At 36.7% G+C, this 18775-nt stretch overlaps 1 protein-coding gene across 5 annotated transcripts in view; it reads right to left on the bottom strand.

Moving 5' to 3' along the window:
* The window catches only part of LOC101164844 (phospholipid-transporting ATPase ABCA1), a 238054-nt gene that overhangs the window by 138387 nt on the left and 80892 nt on the right, over window positions 1–18775 (bottom strand). For 4 of the 5 annotated variants that reach the window (XM_078936178.1, XM_078936179.1, XM_023965796.2 and 1 more), the window contains exons 12-14: window positions 18148–18324; window positions 8150–8372; window positions 1908–2129 (exon numbers count right to left, since the gene is read on the bottom strand). In XM_078936178.1, the coding sequence (XP_078792304.1) occupies window positions 1908–2129; window positions 8150–8372; window positions 18148–18324 (622 nt within the window). Of the gene's footprint in view, window positions 1–1907; window positions 2130–3103; window positions 3327–8149; window positions 8373–18147; window positions 18325–18775 lie in introns of all 5 variants that reach the window. The other variant, XM_078936180.1, reaches the window with a different exon arrangement.

Here is an 18775-nt window from a genome sequence, read left to right as displayed (position 1 = left end):
TGCTTCTGATCTCAATATAATTTGAGCCACAGAGTAGCCCACAGCAGTGCAGAGGACTGCTCTTTGTCTCGCTGCCTGGCTCATGCAGTACAGCCTGGACAATAAAAGGGAATACAGTTGGGTTTTATCAGAGCTGACTCAGAAAGCCTAGCATAACCTGAGCGCTTCCTTAGCTGAAGGTGGATCGCTCCCGCTGAGCTCTACCTGTCAAATGTGTAGTCAGCAAAAAGGTGACTGTGGCACCTGATTATAGGGAGGCAATTTCGTCTGTTTGACTGGAATGGCTGTTCAGTGGAAAAGAAAAAAAGGACTGAGTAAAGCTGAAAGTAAAGAAGCTGGTGCCAGAGGCTAAGGTAAGAACCTGTTTCAAACCAGAACCGATTTGTAGCGGCCATACATCTGATGCCACATTGTGGACATCAAGAAAAAGACGTTGTGATTAGGATTTTTGCGCAAAAAACTGAGATTATGGGTTCTGTGCACTCTCAACTACATTGGTGCAACAGAATCTGCACTGCAGCAAAAGATTATTAGATGGTACACTATTTACTTTCTCTGTCTAGACATTGGCAGAAAATCTCTATGCATACTTTAGTCTTTGGTACTTGCTACCCGGTAATATATTGTTCCCTTTTTTATTTCATTTTTAGAAAACTTGGAATAAAAGTAAAACAAAAATAACAGAAAAATCACCAGAACCATGAATGATGGTGTTGACGCTGATGATGGCGCACATTTTTCACAATAAAAAGTGCTAAAATGCTACGTTCACACCGGCCTTGTAAACGATCGTTCACGCAACCACTTCCAATGAAAAGTCTATGTAAATGTGCATATATCCTCACTTCGGGCATCCACATTCAAAATTCTTGTGTTTATGAATTGCTATGCAAGTTTTTAAGTCCATTTTCGGGCTCTAAGTACAAAACGAGTGGCCATTAAACATGCATTGAAAGTTAAACCAGTTGAACTCTGGAATCTGACTCAGATTTGGTAGCAATGTACGAGAAGCATCCTTTTTAATTTACAGAACAGTTTAACATCAAGTCTTTTATATGTTGTATAAGAGCTGTGAAAGAAAAAGCCTGGAGCGAGACTCTATACATTTGCACCGCTTCGACATTTAGCACCAGGCCTCTTACAGCTGTGAGTACATGCGCTACCATCGGGTAGCGATTCAAGAACCGCGTTGAAGGTGTTTTTGAATGTGAATCACGTGCCCAGAGTGTGCTGCCTTTACAGGTGGATACAGGCTGCCTTGGGGCGAAAAATGGGCGAAACAATGTTGAATACTGGCATGTTGTGAGCGACAGGTCGCAGTGTACAATACAACTTATATGACAAGCAAGGGTACATAAAAGTGAGACGTGTTGTGTGGAGTTTCCCCCCATATCCTTCGGACTGCGCAAGGGGCCCATGAGTGGTGTTCATGTTATAAGTGTGGGGAGACAATCGGAGCGTAGTTTGTGTTGGCATCCTACGGAAGTCTTATGAGCACAAATATATCTCATGCACACCCTATGCGTGAAAAATTTGTGCAGGGTCAGTAAGGTGCCAGTACTTACACCTTTGTATCGACCAGATGTCATAATTTACATACCAGAATCATGTGACCCCTTTTCAACAATGGGTTGGCTGTACAAGCCTCAAAGACACTTCAAGACACTCCTGTGCTACCATTGAGGTATGACCACTCCTATTTGACCCTCCACAGCCTTGAACAACCAAATTAAATCTGAAGTATCACATGGATCAACCCTTCCACCGGTGCATTTGACTAAGGCTTAAAGAACAAACAACTGTGACAGGTAAAGTGAGATTAAATTGCCAAAAACATCTTAACCCCCACAACGGATGTCTACATTAGCAGAAGAAAATGATAAAAATTTAACAAAAAAAAGACTTACCACTCCAACTTTGGCCTGAAAGCCCATGACATCCCTCCATGCGTAGCACAGAACATGGGGCAGGTAGAGGAGAAAGTAGATGAGGCCGCCACACGCTGCTGCTAAGTTGGCTTTGGAGAAGAAGACGCTAATCAAGAAGCACTCAGAGATGGTGGAGAGGCAAAACACCAGGAGGAAGATAAAGACGACAGAGGGGTCGCTGTACTGCAGGACTTTTCCGTACTGCGAAAAAATAATTAGGTGAGGAAAGGGAATAGAACTGTCAAAAAAATTAAAGTAACACAATTGAGTTGTTAGCAAACAGACAGATTCAAATGATTGTGTTTGATTTTATTTTAAGCACAATAGGGTTAGCCTGGAGAAAAGGTGATTCTGAGACACTGTTTCAGAATGCAACTGGTCCCTCCTCTAGTTCACACTGATCCCCATGTCTGTTGAGTGTAATGTGTCAAGAATTTGAGCAAAAACCAGTTGCTATTGCTTTTTAGTCTCCATTTTCAAGGAATCTAAGGTGAACAAAGAGGTTCCAGGACATTACCCATTTGTGCGTTTTTTATGGCTTGTCAGACCAAGCAGAGTGGATCGGAGTGTTAATGATTTGAATATAATGGACATTTGCCCAAAAATTTTCTGTTTCACACTTTTCACTCTGCCTGCTAGACAAAGAACCCTTTTTGGATGTTGGAGAGTTAAGGTGGAGCAATAAGTTCTTGACAAGACATGTGGGACGGATTCTCATTGAATTATTTGGTCCAATATAGACAAGTCTATCGCAATAGTACTCTACATTCAGGTAGGTACGAAAATTCCCCTAAACTCTGATGCAACCAAACAAGACTACATTGGTTGGCATGAAAATAAGGTTCTGTTTTTTTTGCAAATATATTATGAATGAGTTTTTCAGACCAAATAGTGGACATAAACGGCATAAAGCATAAATCCAAAGAAGGGAATTTCATTGTGTACGGAGACAAAAGTATTCAAATTTTTTGAATACAAAGTGAATTCTATTCAATGCTTTTTGCAATTTTTGGCCTTTTTTTGCAAACAAATAAGCGGCTGTACATTGTATTTAATGCTTTAAATGGTCTTACTTGTGAATTGATTGCAACATTTTCTTAAGACCAAATAGTAAAACTCTCCAAAATCATAGGGTCCTTTTTGAGCCACTTTAAAGTTATTCTTAATTAAATCACCTTAATTATGATTGTAAGTAAGACGGAGCTGATGGCCATTGGCAGCAGACAAGTCAGGAGCCAGGTCGACCAGTAGACTTCGCCTCTCAGACCCATGATCCTCACGGTCTCCTTTAGCCTCGACTCTTTATCGCCGACAATGCCTTTGACGATCAAGGCTACTGAAAATATCCAGGCTATTGTCATGAATAAAGGAAGAAATCCTGCCAGAGCACGGAGGAACCTGGAGGGTGATGGAGTCAAACCAGACAGTGATGACCCCATTCATACTTGGAACATGAATATTGGGATATTATCTTGAGAGTTTTCGTTAATGCATTTTTGAGTGTCTTTGTTTGTCCTTTTGGCTTCAGTAGTCACCAAAACAATTCCTCCCTCAATTCACACATGATTTGGCTTCAGTATCTCGTGGTTCCTCACTATATCTCAGTTGATTTTGCTGTTTTGCAGATTTTTTTGGGGGGTTATTGCGCATCCTTTTTTTTTATTACACCGCATTGAGTTCTGCTTCCTGATTGGCTGTAGACCATTGTCACTCAATCACCTATTCAGAATCCGTTCAGCTTTCCAAATCTACATGTCTTTATGATCACTAGGAACTCTTTGGTTTCATTCTATAATACTGGACGGATTTTCCTATCAAGTTTTGAATTTTGAGAGTTAAAATAAAAAAAGAGAAAAGTGTGAAAATGTTCATGTCTGCCTGACAAATGTGTATTAACTGTGTGGAGTTTTCCAGCCTTAAAACATCTAGAATTATTGTAACAAATAAAGATGACAATTTTCAAGTATCACTATCCCAGGTTATATCTAGAATGTATCTTCTGCAATTAGCTAGGGACTGTTGTGATGGCGCATGTTTTTTATGACCCAACCCAAACCGCTGCATTTATCCAGACTTGGAATCACTACAGAGCGCCCCCATGTGGTTGCAGTAAATTACAGCACCTGGTGGTCCCAGGAGGTCGCGGATCCAAGAACTAACCAGTCCCGACTCTGTATGGCATCGGTAAATATGAGTGACAGGGTGGCTCAGCTATGCTTTTTGTGAATTTTTTGAGACATATAATAGAAAATGTTTTACATATTTGAATTAGCTTTCTATTCAAATTTAAGTATCTATGTCTTTTTTGAAAAAGGTAAGAAAACCTTCAGTACGATCAGCTTCTTAAAGGAAGTTATTTATTGGGTCCAACATCGACTTTTATTTGCTCCGTTTTTACTTTTTTTTTGAAACCAGCAAACTCATGTCGGTAGACGATGGGACTCACTTTGTGTGCGTCTGGCACAGAAAGGTCAGTGGCAGAGACTGATAAGTTGTTCGACCTGTGGGAGAGGAGTAGCGCTACAGTCTGTCACAAATGTCACAGACTGTTCCTGCTCAGGTGTTTCCTCTTTGAAGCCCCCTGAAGCAATTACTGCAGGTGTCTTAAAGATTCCCATCGCAGACGCCTGTCAAAGGGGCACATATGGCCTCGTCCATGTCCAGAATGACCTTCCAGGTTCAAAATACATGAAGCTTTTGTACATCCCAGAAAGAAACACATTAATGGTAAAAAGAAAAACTGGAAACTAAAAACCCTGACAACTGTTTAATAATTTGACTGATGCTTTTGTTAAGATATCAAAAGAAGACTTTAACCAAAATCGGAGGTTACATCATCTCAAATCCAATTAAAAATAACCAATTGGATCTGATTTGTATTTAAGCTGCGTTGTGTTATCTTAAAAAGGGAAATTTACTATATTTTTGTAAGAATCTCAATTGTTTATAATAATTTAGTATCAGCTGCTTTCTTGGTCTGAAAAAGAGTATTTTTAATGTAAAACGAACAACTTGTAAATATTTGCTGCAGCTATATTTAAAAAAAAAAGGTGTTAAAAGACATTAAAACTTGTAATGAGCCCAAAGAAAAAGCTAAAAATTAACGAAAAGGATGAAAATGTAGCATTGAGGAATATAGCCATCATTAACCAAGAGATTTGGATTTTGCTGATTTTTGACTTTGACTTACAAACTTTTTTTGTGGTGTGAGGTGAGGCTTGAATTTAAATGACACTATAACAAAAAAAAACTGATTTACTGACAATCCTTGATTCTATGAGCTGTAATTAGCCCTTTTTTATTTACACTTTATTGTTTTTAGTCATTGCTTTTCCACCCCCCCCCCCCCAACAATTTAAAGCAATCTTTATAACTACTATTTGGGATCTAATAATTAATTTATTCTACTATAAATTAAGAGTACTTCATTCCTTTATTAATGTATAGTCTCTCCGTAAAACATCGGCATTATCTTAAATACTCCAGGTAGGTACTCCAAAATATTGTTCCTCAACCAAGAACCAGCTTCTCAATTCAAAAACTTTACGAAAAAAAGTTTGTGAAAAGAATTCGTAGAGACTGATCACTTTTGTTTGAAGGATTTTGGCCGACATAAACTTTTATTCATCTCATCTGAGGTACGAACTTTGACTCAGCGCTGGAAACAAATACTTTGGGAAGCCAATCAAGTAAGTACATTAGCTCCAGCATAACAGAAGAGAACAGTATAAAAATGATGGAAAACTCAGGCGCAAACGACATGACGGCTGTCAGACCTAATTCCGATAAAGCTTGATGATAATTACCATTTGATTTGCCATTATGATGGATGTGCAGTCAAAATGGCCGTGAAATTATCATTTAGAACAGGTCTCTGATCTGAATGCACATGTGACTTGCTTGCTCTTCTAAGGTACTCCACTAACTCGATTTATTGTTATTAATATTTACAAACGGTTGAGGCCTTGCAAACACATTAGGCTGATGGGAAATTACATTTCACCCAGCTTTTCAAAGATCAGTTTTTATTCTCCAGCTACATTTTCCAATTAAACGACAGAAATGGATGAAGCCCATCTACAATAACCATAATTTTTATGACATTACGCCCACAGAACAAGGATGCGTTCTTTCTAAAGAGATCAGAATTAACGCTGCCATGCTGGAGGCTGCAAAATAGGCCCCATTTAAAAGGAGCTTTATTTCGAATTAATTCCAAAATAAAGTGTCACTTTTGCCGAATTCACAAAATTGGTTATTAGTATGGCTCTTCCTTCATGTTTATTTCGAAAATTAATAATTAATTGCAAGTTTTTAGATATCTTTGGTTTTCTGGGTTTTGCAGATTAATTATTTTTTCTCTGGTAAAGTGCAAGTTTCTTTTTTTCTATTAACATAAAATACTGCAAGTTGTATATATTTGAATAAACACGTTTTTTTTTAAATAATAGAGCCTTAATATAGAAAACAAAAAGGAATCAGACCTATAAATATTACAGTTTCTTGTTTACCTTTTTCTATTTTTGCATATTATGAGTAAAGAACTTGTGTTAAAAGTTAAAATTGACACGAATCTGTAAAAATGTAAAATCAAATTAGAGTCAAAGATGTTCTTAATTTTAGTAAAAACTATGACATTTTCTGAAAAAACTAATTTGTTTTTTCAGATTGTAAATGTTTGTATTAACATAAAATTATAAGTGGTATTGATCCTTTTCATATTCAAATGAATTTGCTAAAAAGTAAAGTAAAATCATACGGTGTGAGATCCTAGCTTCTTTTAAAACTTTAGATTTCTAAAAGTTGAAATGTATCATTGTTGAACATTAACCCTTTAACACCCAAGCAACAGATCCAATGTTGATATTGTATTGACCATTGTAATTCTTCAGCCGTTGACACACTTAAGGCAATTCCTGCATATTTTGAAGCTTTGAAACGATATGTAACACTTTACAGCAGTGAAGTGTTTAAGGAACTAAAATCGGTAAATCGGTTGATTGTGAAACAGGGAAAAGTGTCTTTGTGCTGTTCTGCAACACTTCACGTTAGTGTGTAAGCAGCATTAATCTTTTAACGCATATATCACTGATGTGTAACTTGTATATCTTGTATATGGCGCACACATCACACTGAATTATGTATTAACCACAAATCACAAATGAATTGCACATAAACAGTGCAATGATTATTAACAATAATTAACGTGTTCTTTGCATGGCTTATTCGTAATTCTTCCGTGGTTTTAACGTGCTTCATTTGTCAAACGTGTGAAAATTTTAAGTCGAGAGAATCACACATTTTTTCACTTTTTCAACGTATATTCATGAATGACCAATTTTCTTCAGTGCAATGTGCGCAAAATGTACATAGTGGTTGGATATCAGCGCGCCGCTGTGTTTCTTAGTTTTCTGTAACCATAGGAATACCGATAATGTAAGAACTTATAGCTGTCTAGATGAAAAATTATATATATATATATATATATATATATATATATATATATATATATATATATAAGTAATACATATATTACACATAACACACGTTTTTCTTCGACCGTTTACGCAAGTTTCGTGAATCAGCTGGTTCTGAGGCTGAGAAAAGCAGCTTTGTATCATTATGTAAACACACTACCAACATGACGTGTCGCATGGAATTACATTCATTGTGTAAATGGTTGAAGAGCTATTGTAGTAAAAAAAAATGATGTAGTGGGATAAGTGGGACAACTTGAAGAATCAGTGATTGACAAATACTTTTTGTTGCCACTCTGTGTACACAAACACACATGCAGTTGCAGTTTCGATTGCATGCTTAATTGACACAATGATATGAAGAATCACGAATGGATGACCTGATTTCTGCGGTCCTTCATTAGATATAATCAGGTGTAGACGGACTACCAAAACACAAAGCATTAACAGTTTATGAACTAAAGAACCCGTGAGTTCAGTCTAACTGATTTTTTTCACAGGTTTGGTGTCCAAACCTTGTAGTTTATAATCAGTTATATATATATAAAATCCGCACTAATGTGCAATTTGGTTAGACAGGAAGTGAAATGACTTTGTCCCCAATCTGGTAAGCTTCATTTTGATTTTAGCCTCAATAAAAAAACTTTTCAAAAAGTTTTTAATATGTCAGCTCTGCTTCAAAAATTTTTTGACCGTCTGCTTTGTGCTTTGATGTTTTCATTGGGCGTCTTGTTCGCCACTGACCTTAACCATGACACTCATGAGCACACAGGGAACTGTGAGCAGAATCATGGTTTCTGTGAACGTTGACGACCACAGGGCACCGTTTTGAATGCCAACGCCACGCAGTACTTCCTTAAGCCGGAGCTCCTTCTCCAGCACCAGGCCTTTGATGGTCATGGCCACGGAGCTCATGAAAGCCAGAATGAGGAACATGGGGAGAATGGCGCCAATACTCTGTATGAAGCTAGTTGTAGAAAAAAAAAAGCCATCAAAAAAGATCAGAGGCGCATGTTCACAAAGGGGACTGTGAAATGGCAGAAATACAATATAAGAGCAAAATGCCACACAGATGCTGTGATGCTCTGTCTTATCCCTGGTGGATGTCGGACAACCAAAGGGCTTGAAAGTAAATTATCAATACACTTAAAAAAACAACAAAATAACATTTATGATTATCTGATATATTATGGTAAAAAAAAATTAACATTTTCCCCTGAGAACTTTGAATTCAATCAATAAGGGTTCATAGTGTTCAAATAAATGGACCTTGTAGATTGAAAAAAAAAAAAGTTAAAATTTGTATTCATATTACCATGCTGATTCAGGGGTAAAAATAATGCATCAAATATACCCCCTTTTAGGTGTCAACAAATCAATATGTGCAGTGGACTGTAACAACAATTTATTAAGATTTCAGAATAGTTTCCTTCGGAGATTTAGTCAAACTTGGTGTCAGAAAATATCTAAAACAATTTTTTCCTTTACTTTTCTTTTTTCTTTACCTAATTTTCTTTCCCAACTGCCGCAAAAGTGAAGAATTGAGAAAAATGTGTTCAACATCTATGCTGTCCTGTAAGTCAATACGTGGGATAAATTAAAGGAAAGTTGACAAGTCAACAATTCAGATGATCTGTTTTTATTAAGAACATTCTTTTCATGAAAGACTATGTATATGTATGTATATATATATATATATATATATATATATATATATATATATATATATATATATATATATATATATATATATGACGATTTATCGTATTTCGGGCAGATACTCGAAGCAGTGTTTTCAGGTAAATACCCCAGGGCGGTTCAGTTAATTAACTCACCTGCTCAGCGTCCTATTTAAGCCAGGTGCGCAGTTGTTCATTCTTTCTTACCTTCAGCGCTCATTCTTCGCCCCACCCTCCTCCCCGGCTTCCACCTGTGGGCTCCGTAAAGGGGGGTTTTGTTACCCGAAAGTTTTATGGAAATTTTATGGAATTTTATGGAAGTTTTATGGAATTGAACGGAGCCTTATGCCAAATGAAAATATGTGAATGCCAACTTAAAGAATGTGGAAAAATGTCAAATAAATATTTCTTACTGCAAGAGTTGTCTGACTGAAATATATATATATATATATATATATATTTATTTACATAACATTCAACTTTTTGAGGTCACTAATTGTTTTCTAATGTGCTTCATTCCTGAATTCAGAAATGACTCCATTGTAAGAAGACGAAGTGTGATGTCACCCTTTAGTTGATATCGGGCTGATTTGCTGTCGGGATTGCCCCCATCCTCAGATAAATGTGATGTCCCCAAACTATTTATCCCAGAAATAAGTTGTTTAGGTCAACATTTGATCACAAAAAGGGCAATGAAAGGTGGTTTGTACAAAATGATGGCGAATACTGCAACTTCAGTTTTTTAAATGTAACAAAGGGTAAAATAGTATTGGAACCAAAGGTTTATCTGGAAAATCTTACACAATTGTAGATGACCCAACTCCCAATGTTAAAGTGCCTAGGATAGCACAAGGACTAAAGGGAGAGTTTTTTCCAAAATCGAACCAAAAGTATAATCTTTTATGGTATTTTAAAGATCCATATTGTTGTCCTGTAAAACTATCATTTGTGCAACCCTAGACGTTGACTTTCACAGAAGAATGTCCCACTAATTCGTTGCCTTTGAGATGGTTGCACTTTTACGCTGAGCTAACCTTTGTAAAGTTGGGCGATCAGCTCCATCGAACATGTAGTGCTTCCCTCTGTGCCAGAGATGATGTATGATTTGATGCTGTTACAACACAATTGGGAAATATTAAACTGGCTTCATAATGCCACCAAAATGTCATGACAATAACTTCCCTGCTGCCAATATAATGAAGCGCCTTCTTTTGATTTATTGGACAGTGAGGGAGAGATATCATATAGATGTTGACAAAGTATTTATCGCTAATGCTTTGAGTCCATAAATACCGAAGAGATAATGTAAGAAATGATTGTTTAGCACAAACAAACAGATAAAGAACTGATTAAATCTCTAATAAGTGGAGGAAGCAGATTTTTTTTTCTATTTCTCCCAGTTTCAAATAAACTTTTACCAAAGCTGACCTCCAGTGGAGAGGAAATTAATAATAATTTTTTAATGTTTATGGGTATTTTCCAACTGTTATTTTTTTATTATTTATATCTATATTTTCCTTCCTTTAATGCCTTTTTATGCAGCTTCAGTTTTAATTTATTGTTAAATGTAAAAAGTGTATATTTTGTTTTTCACAATCACACAATAATATAAACACACACATATGTATATATATATATATATATATATATATATATATATATATATATATATAAAACATTATTTCAATTTATTTCTATTTTGTTATTCAAGTAGCTTTTTTTTTCACACAGAAAATTATTGATTTTAAATGAAATGACCAGGAAAATTTAACAATATTTGTGTTTTAGAGCGGTGGTCCTCAGTCAGAGGCAACAAGCATAGCCGCAGATATGAAAGAAACATGACCTACATTTTGTTTTCTATTTTATTTACAGTCAAATTCTGAAGGAATTTAGCAACCGGTAAATTGAAACCCCCAGCTAGCAAAGTAAAAATAAATAAATAAATAGTTTGGAAAGTTTATTTCAGGAGAAACAAAATAAACTTGAAAGAATCTCCATTTAACAGAGAAAAAAACAGAAGTCTTTACTCCAAATATGGATTTATCGCGACAGTTGTTCCCACACACCATTATCATAATGCAGTATATGTAGCAACCGGCTGAAAAATGTTACAAGGGATGCTGCTAGTACAGTTGCCCAAATGGTAGATTCACACTTTGAAAATACCCTTTTCTGGACCCCTTTTTCCTTTTTCATCTTTATTCGTCGCACCTTAAAAATCGGATGAGGCTGAAGTTGGCGTCTAGTTTTGTAGCTCACATTTTGTCTTGCTAACAGTTTTGCGTTACGGGAAGATTTATATCACATTTTATTGGTTCGTACACACAATCTAGTGCACGAGTAAAGTTTAAAGCACCTGTGTTGTTTTCTAGGACTGCAGAGGGGCAGGGACTGTTGGTGTGCAGCAATCCTCCATCATGAGAAAAATGCCACAAGAACATGTTAAAAACAGCCAAAAACACTGAGTGTGTCTGTAAAAGACACATTTAGGCTGTTTTGGTGAAGAAATTTTTAAGTTTTACCCTCTTCAAAGTTCTCCCTTAACCTTTCCCTTAATCTCACCCTTAACATTACCCTTAATTTCTGCCTTAACTTTTCCCTTAACTGTATGAATACCATATTTTTTGAATGCATTTTTAATGTTATATAATTTATACAGAAATTCTAGTGTGGTTTAGTGAAAGCTGACGGAGGAAGTTGGATCACACGAGAAGCTGAATGGGAGAGACCCATGTTGAAAGCTGATCCACTCCTAGAAAGCTGGATCGCCTTTCAAGAAAGTACTAGAAAGCTCTACAAAGGAAGGCCAACACTGCTTCCAAAAGCTCCGAGACGTGACGGCTAAATCAAAACCCTGTACGAGATTACATAAATAAAATCCCCTCTTTGAGGAGACCCTCAAATCAATACACTTTCACAAATAGCTAACTGACAGCACTAGCTCCATTTTGTAGGGAGGTAGGTAGCCTGAAGTAAGAAGAGCATCAAGACGAAAAACTAATTCCGCCTTTATCTTCTGCTGATTCTCCTCCAATGCCTTTGTAACAGCAGACAGGCTGTGCGAGTTAACTCTTTCTGTGACGTCTTCCCGGAGGGCAAGAGATCAGTCATGCACACCGTGTCTGACACTGACAACCTTGCCACCAAGACTCTCGTGAATTATACATTTGCAGATCGATCAAAGGTGCTTAAGTAATAGAACCCGAGGCATGTCTGCTCTCAGCAGCTCCAGTTTCATTGGCAGACTAACCTAAATTTAGGGAAGCCAGACAACTGAGCTCTAAGTAACTGGAGAAATGGTAGCCTGCAATCTCCCTGGAGGTTGCACTACTACAGCTCCACGAAACTGCTTCCTGTTCTAGTAAACATACATTATACATTCTAGCTTTAAAGCTTGGAGTTATTTTAGTTACCACTTATTATTTCCAAACTTCAATTATAATGTAATTCATCATGATCAAACCTATACTTATGGAATTTATGTAATTCGATATATACTTAATCTAATATTATTTTTTTCCTAAAAGAGAAATGGCTAATTGGCAAAACAAAGCCAATGGAAAAAACTGTTTTCTCTTTAATTGATGCACTTTATAATTATTAATAAAGTGTGGAACCACTGTCAAAATCCTTCAAGACACTTTTTATTGCTTTTTGTTGGTGGCCATTTGTTTCTTTTATCCTGGCGCTTGCCTTTTTCACAATTTTTTCTCCCGTTTTTTTTTTTGGACATGAAATATATATGAATCTATATATATGAAGGAAATATATGAATACACTTTAGATACATAAAACGTGGTAAAAAATGTCAAAATGAAAATATTTATGTAGCATTTGCTTTTGTTTATCTCTGTTTTTAGCTGCATAAAGAATAAAGCCGGATGCCAGAGTTGAACTTTTCAGACCATCACAGCATTTTTTTTCTTCCCTCCTGCTCCCAAAGTCCTTTAAATGTTGGCAAACTAGATGTGTGCCGTCATATGCCCTTAACTCAAGAGTGGCTTTCATTGAGCCACAGTGCCATAAAGGGCTGATTGATGGACTGCTGCTGAGAAGGCTGCACTTCTGGCTGATCTTCTGTCTTTGCAGAGGACATTTGCAGCTCTGTTAGAGTGACCCCTGGGTTCTCGAGCAAGCCCTTTTGAAATGTTTTTTTTTTCTTCTTAGTTTGACCAAACGACTAAAATTCTACAGCTTTACAAATATTCATGTAAAAAGGAAGTCTTGAAATGTTTTTCAGTTGTTTTTTTTCTTCCACTTTTTACTGTAGAGAGTTATGTGTGACTTTAAAAGATGCATTAAAACTGCAGGTTAAAGAAAACATTTTCAAATGGCCCCGGTTGACATTTATTTCCATTTTGGTTCAAAAAGCAAAGACAATTTTGAACATGTTTTTATCTAAAAAGAAAATACATGAAACCATGCTTTACATGAAACTAAAATTTTCAACATTTTTACAGTACAAATACTATATTATTTAGAAATATTTAGAGTAGAATAGATTAAAACAAAACCATACAGATCCCACAGAGAGATCCAAAAAGGGACCAATAATACTGAAAAACAGCAACTGTCACTACACACTGCACTTCAAAATCTGTTAGTCATTCTGTAGCGCTGTCTAGATCTACAATTTTAAAATGTGCCCTAGAAATTTCCCAGAAGTCTCTGGGACAAACCAGTGTGCATTGATAATCACTACATTGGCAACAATAGACCACAATGCAATGCGTTTGAACAACTTTTGTGGAAAAAGAAATTTAAATGTCTTTTAGGGAACGTGAGCTGGATTTAGACCGTCGTGAGACAGGTTACTTTTACTCTACTGATGATGTGTTGTTGCAAGGGTAATGGTAAACCATCTAAGTTTTCATCAGAAGTGGATTCATAAATTGTCGTAAAACACTCATATCGATTAGATTTTCACTTTGTGAATTTGGTGACGTCATACTCGGTGTTTAAAAAAAAGAAGTAGTGAGCACGGTGTCCGAATTGCTTTTAAAATTTGGGGCACTGGATAGTCCTGCACTAAATAGATTTTTAGATGTTTGAGATTATGGTAAGAATTCTGACATAGCCTAAGACTACGATCAAATATTCGACTTATTGCGACTTATGTATGAAATCCAATCGCCACCATTCGATTGCTAGAAATCGTACAGTAGCAGCACCGGCACCCGACAAAGGCTGTTGAGATAAAATGGGAGCCCGGCGATGACCGGACGTCAATCTGGCGATTCCAGCCACCGTGGGTCCAATTGGGGAGATGGCATTGCTGCTGCACAAAAGTCATCATGGCGTTGACAGTACCACCGCGACTCAAAGACCTGCATATTGATGAATTGCAGTTGATGCTGAGAAGAATTACTTGTACGTCTACACATCGTCCAATCAGAGCTGCTGCTGCTCTACCATATGGCTACCACTGCCCTGCGGCCGCCCAGCTGTCGCTAGATTTTGTAACACCGTCATCCCCGCCCGACTGACTGCCGCCGTCTACATTCATGACCACGCCAACGATTTTCCAATAATCGGGCAGTGGTAGCTAATCTTGCGGATTCTGCCGATACCTCCCCATCACACAGTGGCACCTGTATATGTGAATGTTGCATAAACATATATTTAAAACCAAAACTATAACAATAATTTTTGTCCAGTGACAACAATGTATTCTTGGGCATTTATTTGTTATAAAACCCATTATTTTAGGTATAACATAAACTACAAGAGAAAAGTAGGCTAAAGGTCCTAGAGTACATTTACGTGTTTCCTATCTATCTTTTATTTAACCAGAATAATACTATCATCAAAGAGATTCTTTTTTTTATGAGAACATGTCTTTATAAATAAATATGTATTATGAATATTTATGCAAACAAAAAGCTATACATTCATAAACAATTACTTATTAGAAGCCTATTCTAAAAGAAGGCATCAAAAGCTTTAGTAGGTCATGTTAATTCTAAGTCATAATAGAACCAATTAAAAATGTATATATTTTAATATAATTTGTGGTTTTATAATTAGTCTATCTTATTAAAGAGACATTGCTTTAATGGGATCTTTTCATTAAAATACTTGTTATGTCCACTTAATACCTTATTTCTGAATAATTTAGCAATATTATCAAAGCCAGCAAGGAGGGAAATCCTCATTTAGAGCCTGGGGGCAGAAGCGAGTCGTGCCTCACGTTTAGAAGTGTGAAAAACAGAAGCCACAGTCAGAGGTTTGTGTGATCGAGGTCTCTGCAGGGGTCTGCCTGCATGGCACAGTGCCACCGCAGACCTGTGCAAAAGGTTGAACAGGAAGGTAGTGGGAGTTCAATGAGTTTGCTTAAATCAGGTTGACAATGTCAGCGGGGTCAGCGAGGGTTTGAGCTGCCAAAAGTTGTTGCAGTTCATCAACAGTGCAATCTGCCGAAAATGTAACATTTCACTCAAGTATCGAGATGAAACACTGTTTCCATGTTTTTTAAGGAAATCTTTGTGATTTAAAAACACTAAAAATTATTTTTAGTGAAAATGCATAGCATATATAGACTTAGAGTATTTTCTACAATACAAGGTGCACTTAAAAGCCCTAATTTGAAAAAACAACAACCATGCTTTATATTTGTATTAAATTTGGTTATATTTACAGTTTTTTTTTTTGTTTGTTTGTTTTTTTTCTCTTTTCTTTATTTTGCACATTTCTTTTGCACATCTCTTTACCTGCACTATTTTGTAAATAGCTCTTTAATTATACCACATTTTCCTTGTTCTATTTTTTTATTTTTATTTATATTATTCTTACTCTTTTTTTCCTGTCAGTTGTTATGGTAACGAACAAATTTCCCACGTGTGGGATCAATAAAGTATTTCTGATTCTGATTCTGATTCTGATGTCGAAGCGATTTTTCAGAGAGGTACAGACTACCAAATTTAAGTCTGTCATTTTTTTTTAAAGAATCATAAGCAAGGTTGTTTGTTATTTTAAACAGCTAACACAGCAAAGGTGTAGCAATATCGGAGTTTTTCTTTTTTTTAGGTATTGCCAAACAAGGTTGGGAGTTACAGTTATTGTTAATAAGCTAACTTGGCCAACTTCCAGCGATGTCGGACTCTTTTTTTATTTTTATTTTTTTTAACGTGTTACTAACAAGGTTAAGAGTTAGTGTATCACAGTAACAGTTGTTTTAGCAGTATCAATCTGTTTTTTTATTGTGCTGCAAACAAGGATAGAGATATTGTTATTACACTGACCCAGCTAACGTGTAGCGGTGTCGGACTGTATTTCTTTTAATAGTCACAAACAAGGTCGGGAGTTAGCATAGCCACAGAGACATTTGCTTGAGCGGTGTGTTTTTTTTTAAGCGTCAATAATAAAGGTTTGAAGTTACAGGTATTGTTACTGCTAATTGTTATGCTAACTTGGCTAACTTGTAGCAACGTCGGACTCTTTTTTAATTTTTTTTTTTATAATGTGTTACTAACAAGGTTGGGAGTTAGCATAATCACAGAGACATTTGCTTTAGTGGTATCAGTCTGTTTTTTTATGTGTTCCAGATAATCTACATGTGTTGTTAATACGCTAATAGTAAGTGGTGTCGGACTGTGTGTTTTCTAAGCGTCAATTAAAAAAAGTTAGGAGTTACCGTAGTCACAGTAGCTTTCATTGCATCAATGTGGTTTTTTGTATGTTGCAAACACATAAAAAGTCCTTCATGACTGAAGGACTTATCTCTGACTCTTGTCTCGCTTAAAGCGCCTCGTCTATGTAATAAGTTCGAAAACAGACCGTTCATCAACAGTGCGCTTTACAATCCGGTGCGGAAAATGTGGTAAATTAAAAAGAAAATCCCTTAAAGCAGAAGATCGTTTTGTCTTAGATACAAGTTCTAGCACACCATGCCTTTCTCTGCCTTGGCACATCTTTCTTTGTGTGATGTAATTCTAAATTATTTATGAATGACAAGGCAGATTTTAAATGTTAATAATTTAGAGTGATGTCCAAACACGTCTGTGCAGAAGGGAGTAAATGGTGCAAGGTCTGAGCATATTGCAGTGCTTTATGGGTCCTATTTAGATGGAGTGATTATTCATCTTTGGCTTCAGGGAAGATGAGTGCCGTAGCAATGCTCAAAATGGCTGCTAAATTTCCGATCATTATCCCGACAATCAGTTGTAAATGATGGGAAAATTAGACTTTTGTTTCCAAGTGCATCGCAAAGAATGATGTGGGGCTCGGCTACTGATGGAGGATGAATCGGCGAGATGAATTAGTGCTTGTTGAGCTGTCGAAAACTCTGAAGAGTAAGATTCAAAGGCTGGCCAAACATTTGTTACAGAGCAGTTTTCATATTAAAAATAAATAAAAATAAAAACTCTTGGAAAGCATACTTATAGACTCTGGTCGCCAAAATCCCATATTTAATATCACGCCCAAGTGTTTGTTTCTTCTTGCTGTGGCCTCTTAAAATATTTTGATCCAAATCCTCCCTTAAGGCTGATCTTCTGTAAGTTTTCAGCCTTCCAAACCACATATTTTCTGGAACGGTTTTATTTTCCTATGGGCTTCGAGTTTCTTCCTTTTTTTCTTTTTTCTTCCACCAACTGCTATGTAAGGCAAGCGTTCTGTCGTTGGTCCTAAATCTCAGTGGCAATTATCATTTCTCTCGATAGCATCACTGGGTTACTGTTTTATTAACGGAGATCATAATATCTTGTGGATGGAAGTCATTTCCAAGACTCTTAGGAAATCTGGGCGTTCTGAAGATCCAGTGTGATACGGCATCATTAGGGTCCCTAGGTGAATCCTCTAACATGATAGAAGCCGGTGCTGTCATTGGAGACAAATGTACCACAGATGCTGCTTTCCTTCTGACAATGAGCCGAAGATGTGACTTGCTCAATCAAAAACAAGAAAATAACCCTTATGAACCTAGCCTAAAAGTAGTTTTGACTGCAGTCTCGTTGAAAGGGCCATTTCTCAGCCGTGTAGCAGGAACATATTTTTCCAATTGTATTCATTTTACCCATGTATTATGTCTTTACTAAACAAAAACAAAGTATTTACACTTACGGGTCATCTACGTAGCAGGGATATGGCATTTGCTGGACATAGACACCGAGCGGTTGACTCGTCGATGTTTGGAGTCGGATGCTGGCATGGTCTATTATGTCCTCCAGGTAGGCGAAGCCTCCCCAAATATAGCGTAGGTTCTCATATGGGTTGTCATTAGCTCCAGGAGACCATAACCTTATTAAAACAATTAAGGAAAACAGCTCTCAGCAAAGGCAAAAATAAATGACCTAGCTTAGCTTTAAAGGGCCTATATACAGTGGGGCAATAAAGTATTTAGTCTGCCACCAATTGTGCAGGTTCTCCCACTTAAAATGATGAGACAGGCCTGTAATTTTCATTATAGGTATACGTCAACTACAAAAGACAGACTGAGAAAATTAATCACATTTTGAGAATTTATTTGTAAATTATGGTGGAAAATAAGTATATGGTCGATAATAAAAGATCAGCTCAATACTTTCTTATAAACCCTTTTAAGGCAATGACAGCAGTCAAACATCTTCTGTAAGTCCTCACAAGGTTTTCACAAACTGTTGCTGGTATTTTGGCCCATTCCTCCATGCAGATCTCGTCTAGAGCGGTGATGTTTTGGGGCTGTTACTTGGCAACACACAGTTTCAACTCC

The sequence above is a fragment of the Oryzias latipes genome, chromosome 18, assembly GCF_053564925.1.
Source record: "Oryzias latipes strain Hd-rR chromosome 18, Olatipes_Hd-rR_3.1".
NCBI lineage: Eukaryota > Metazoa > Chordata > Actinopteri > Beloniformes > Adrianichthyidae > Oryzias > Oryzias latipes.
Note: the sequence above shows the minus strand (reverse complement) of the source record. Positions and strands in the feature narration are given on the sequence as shown.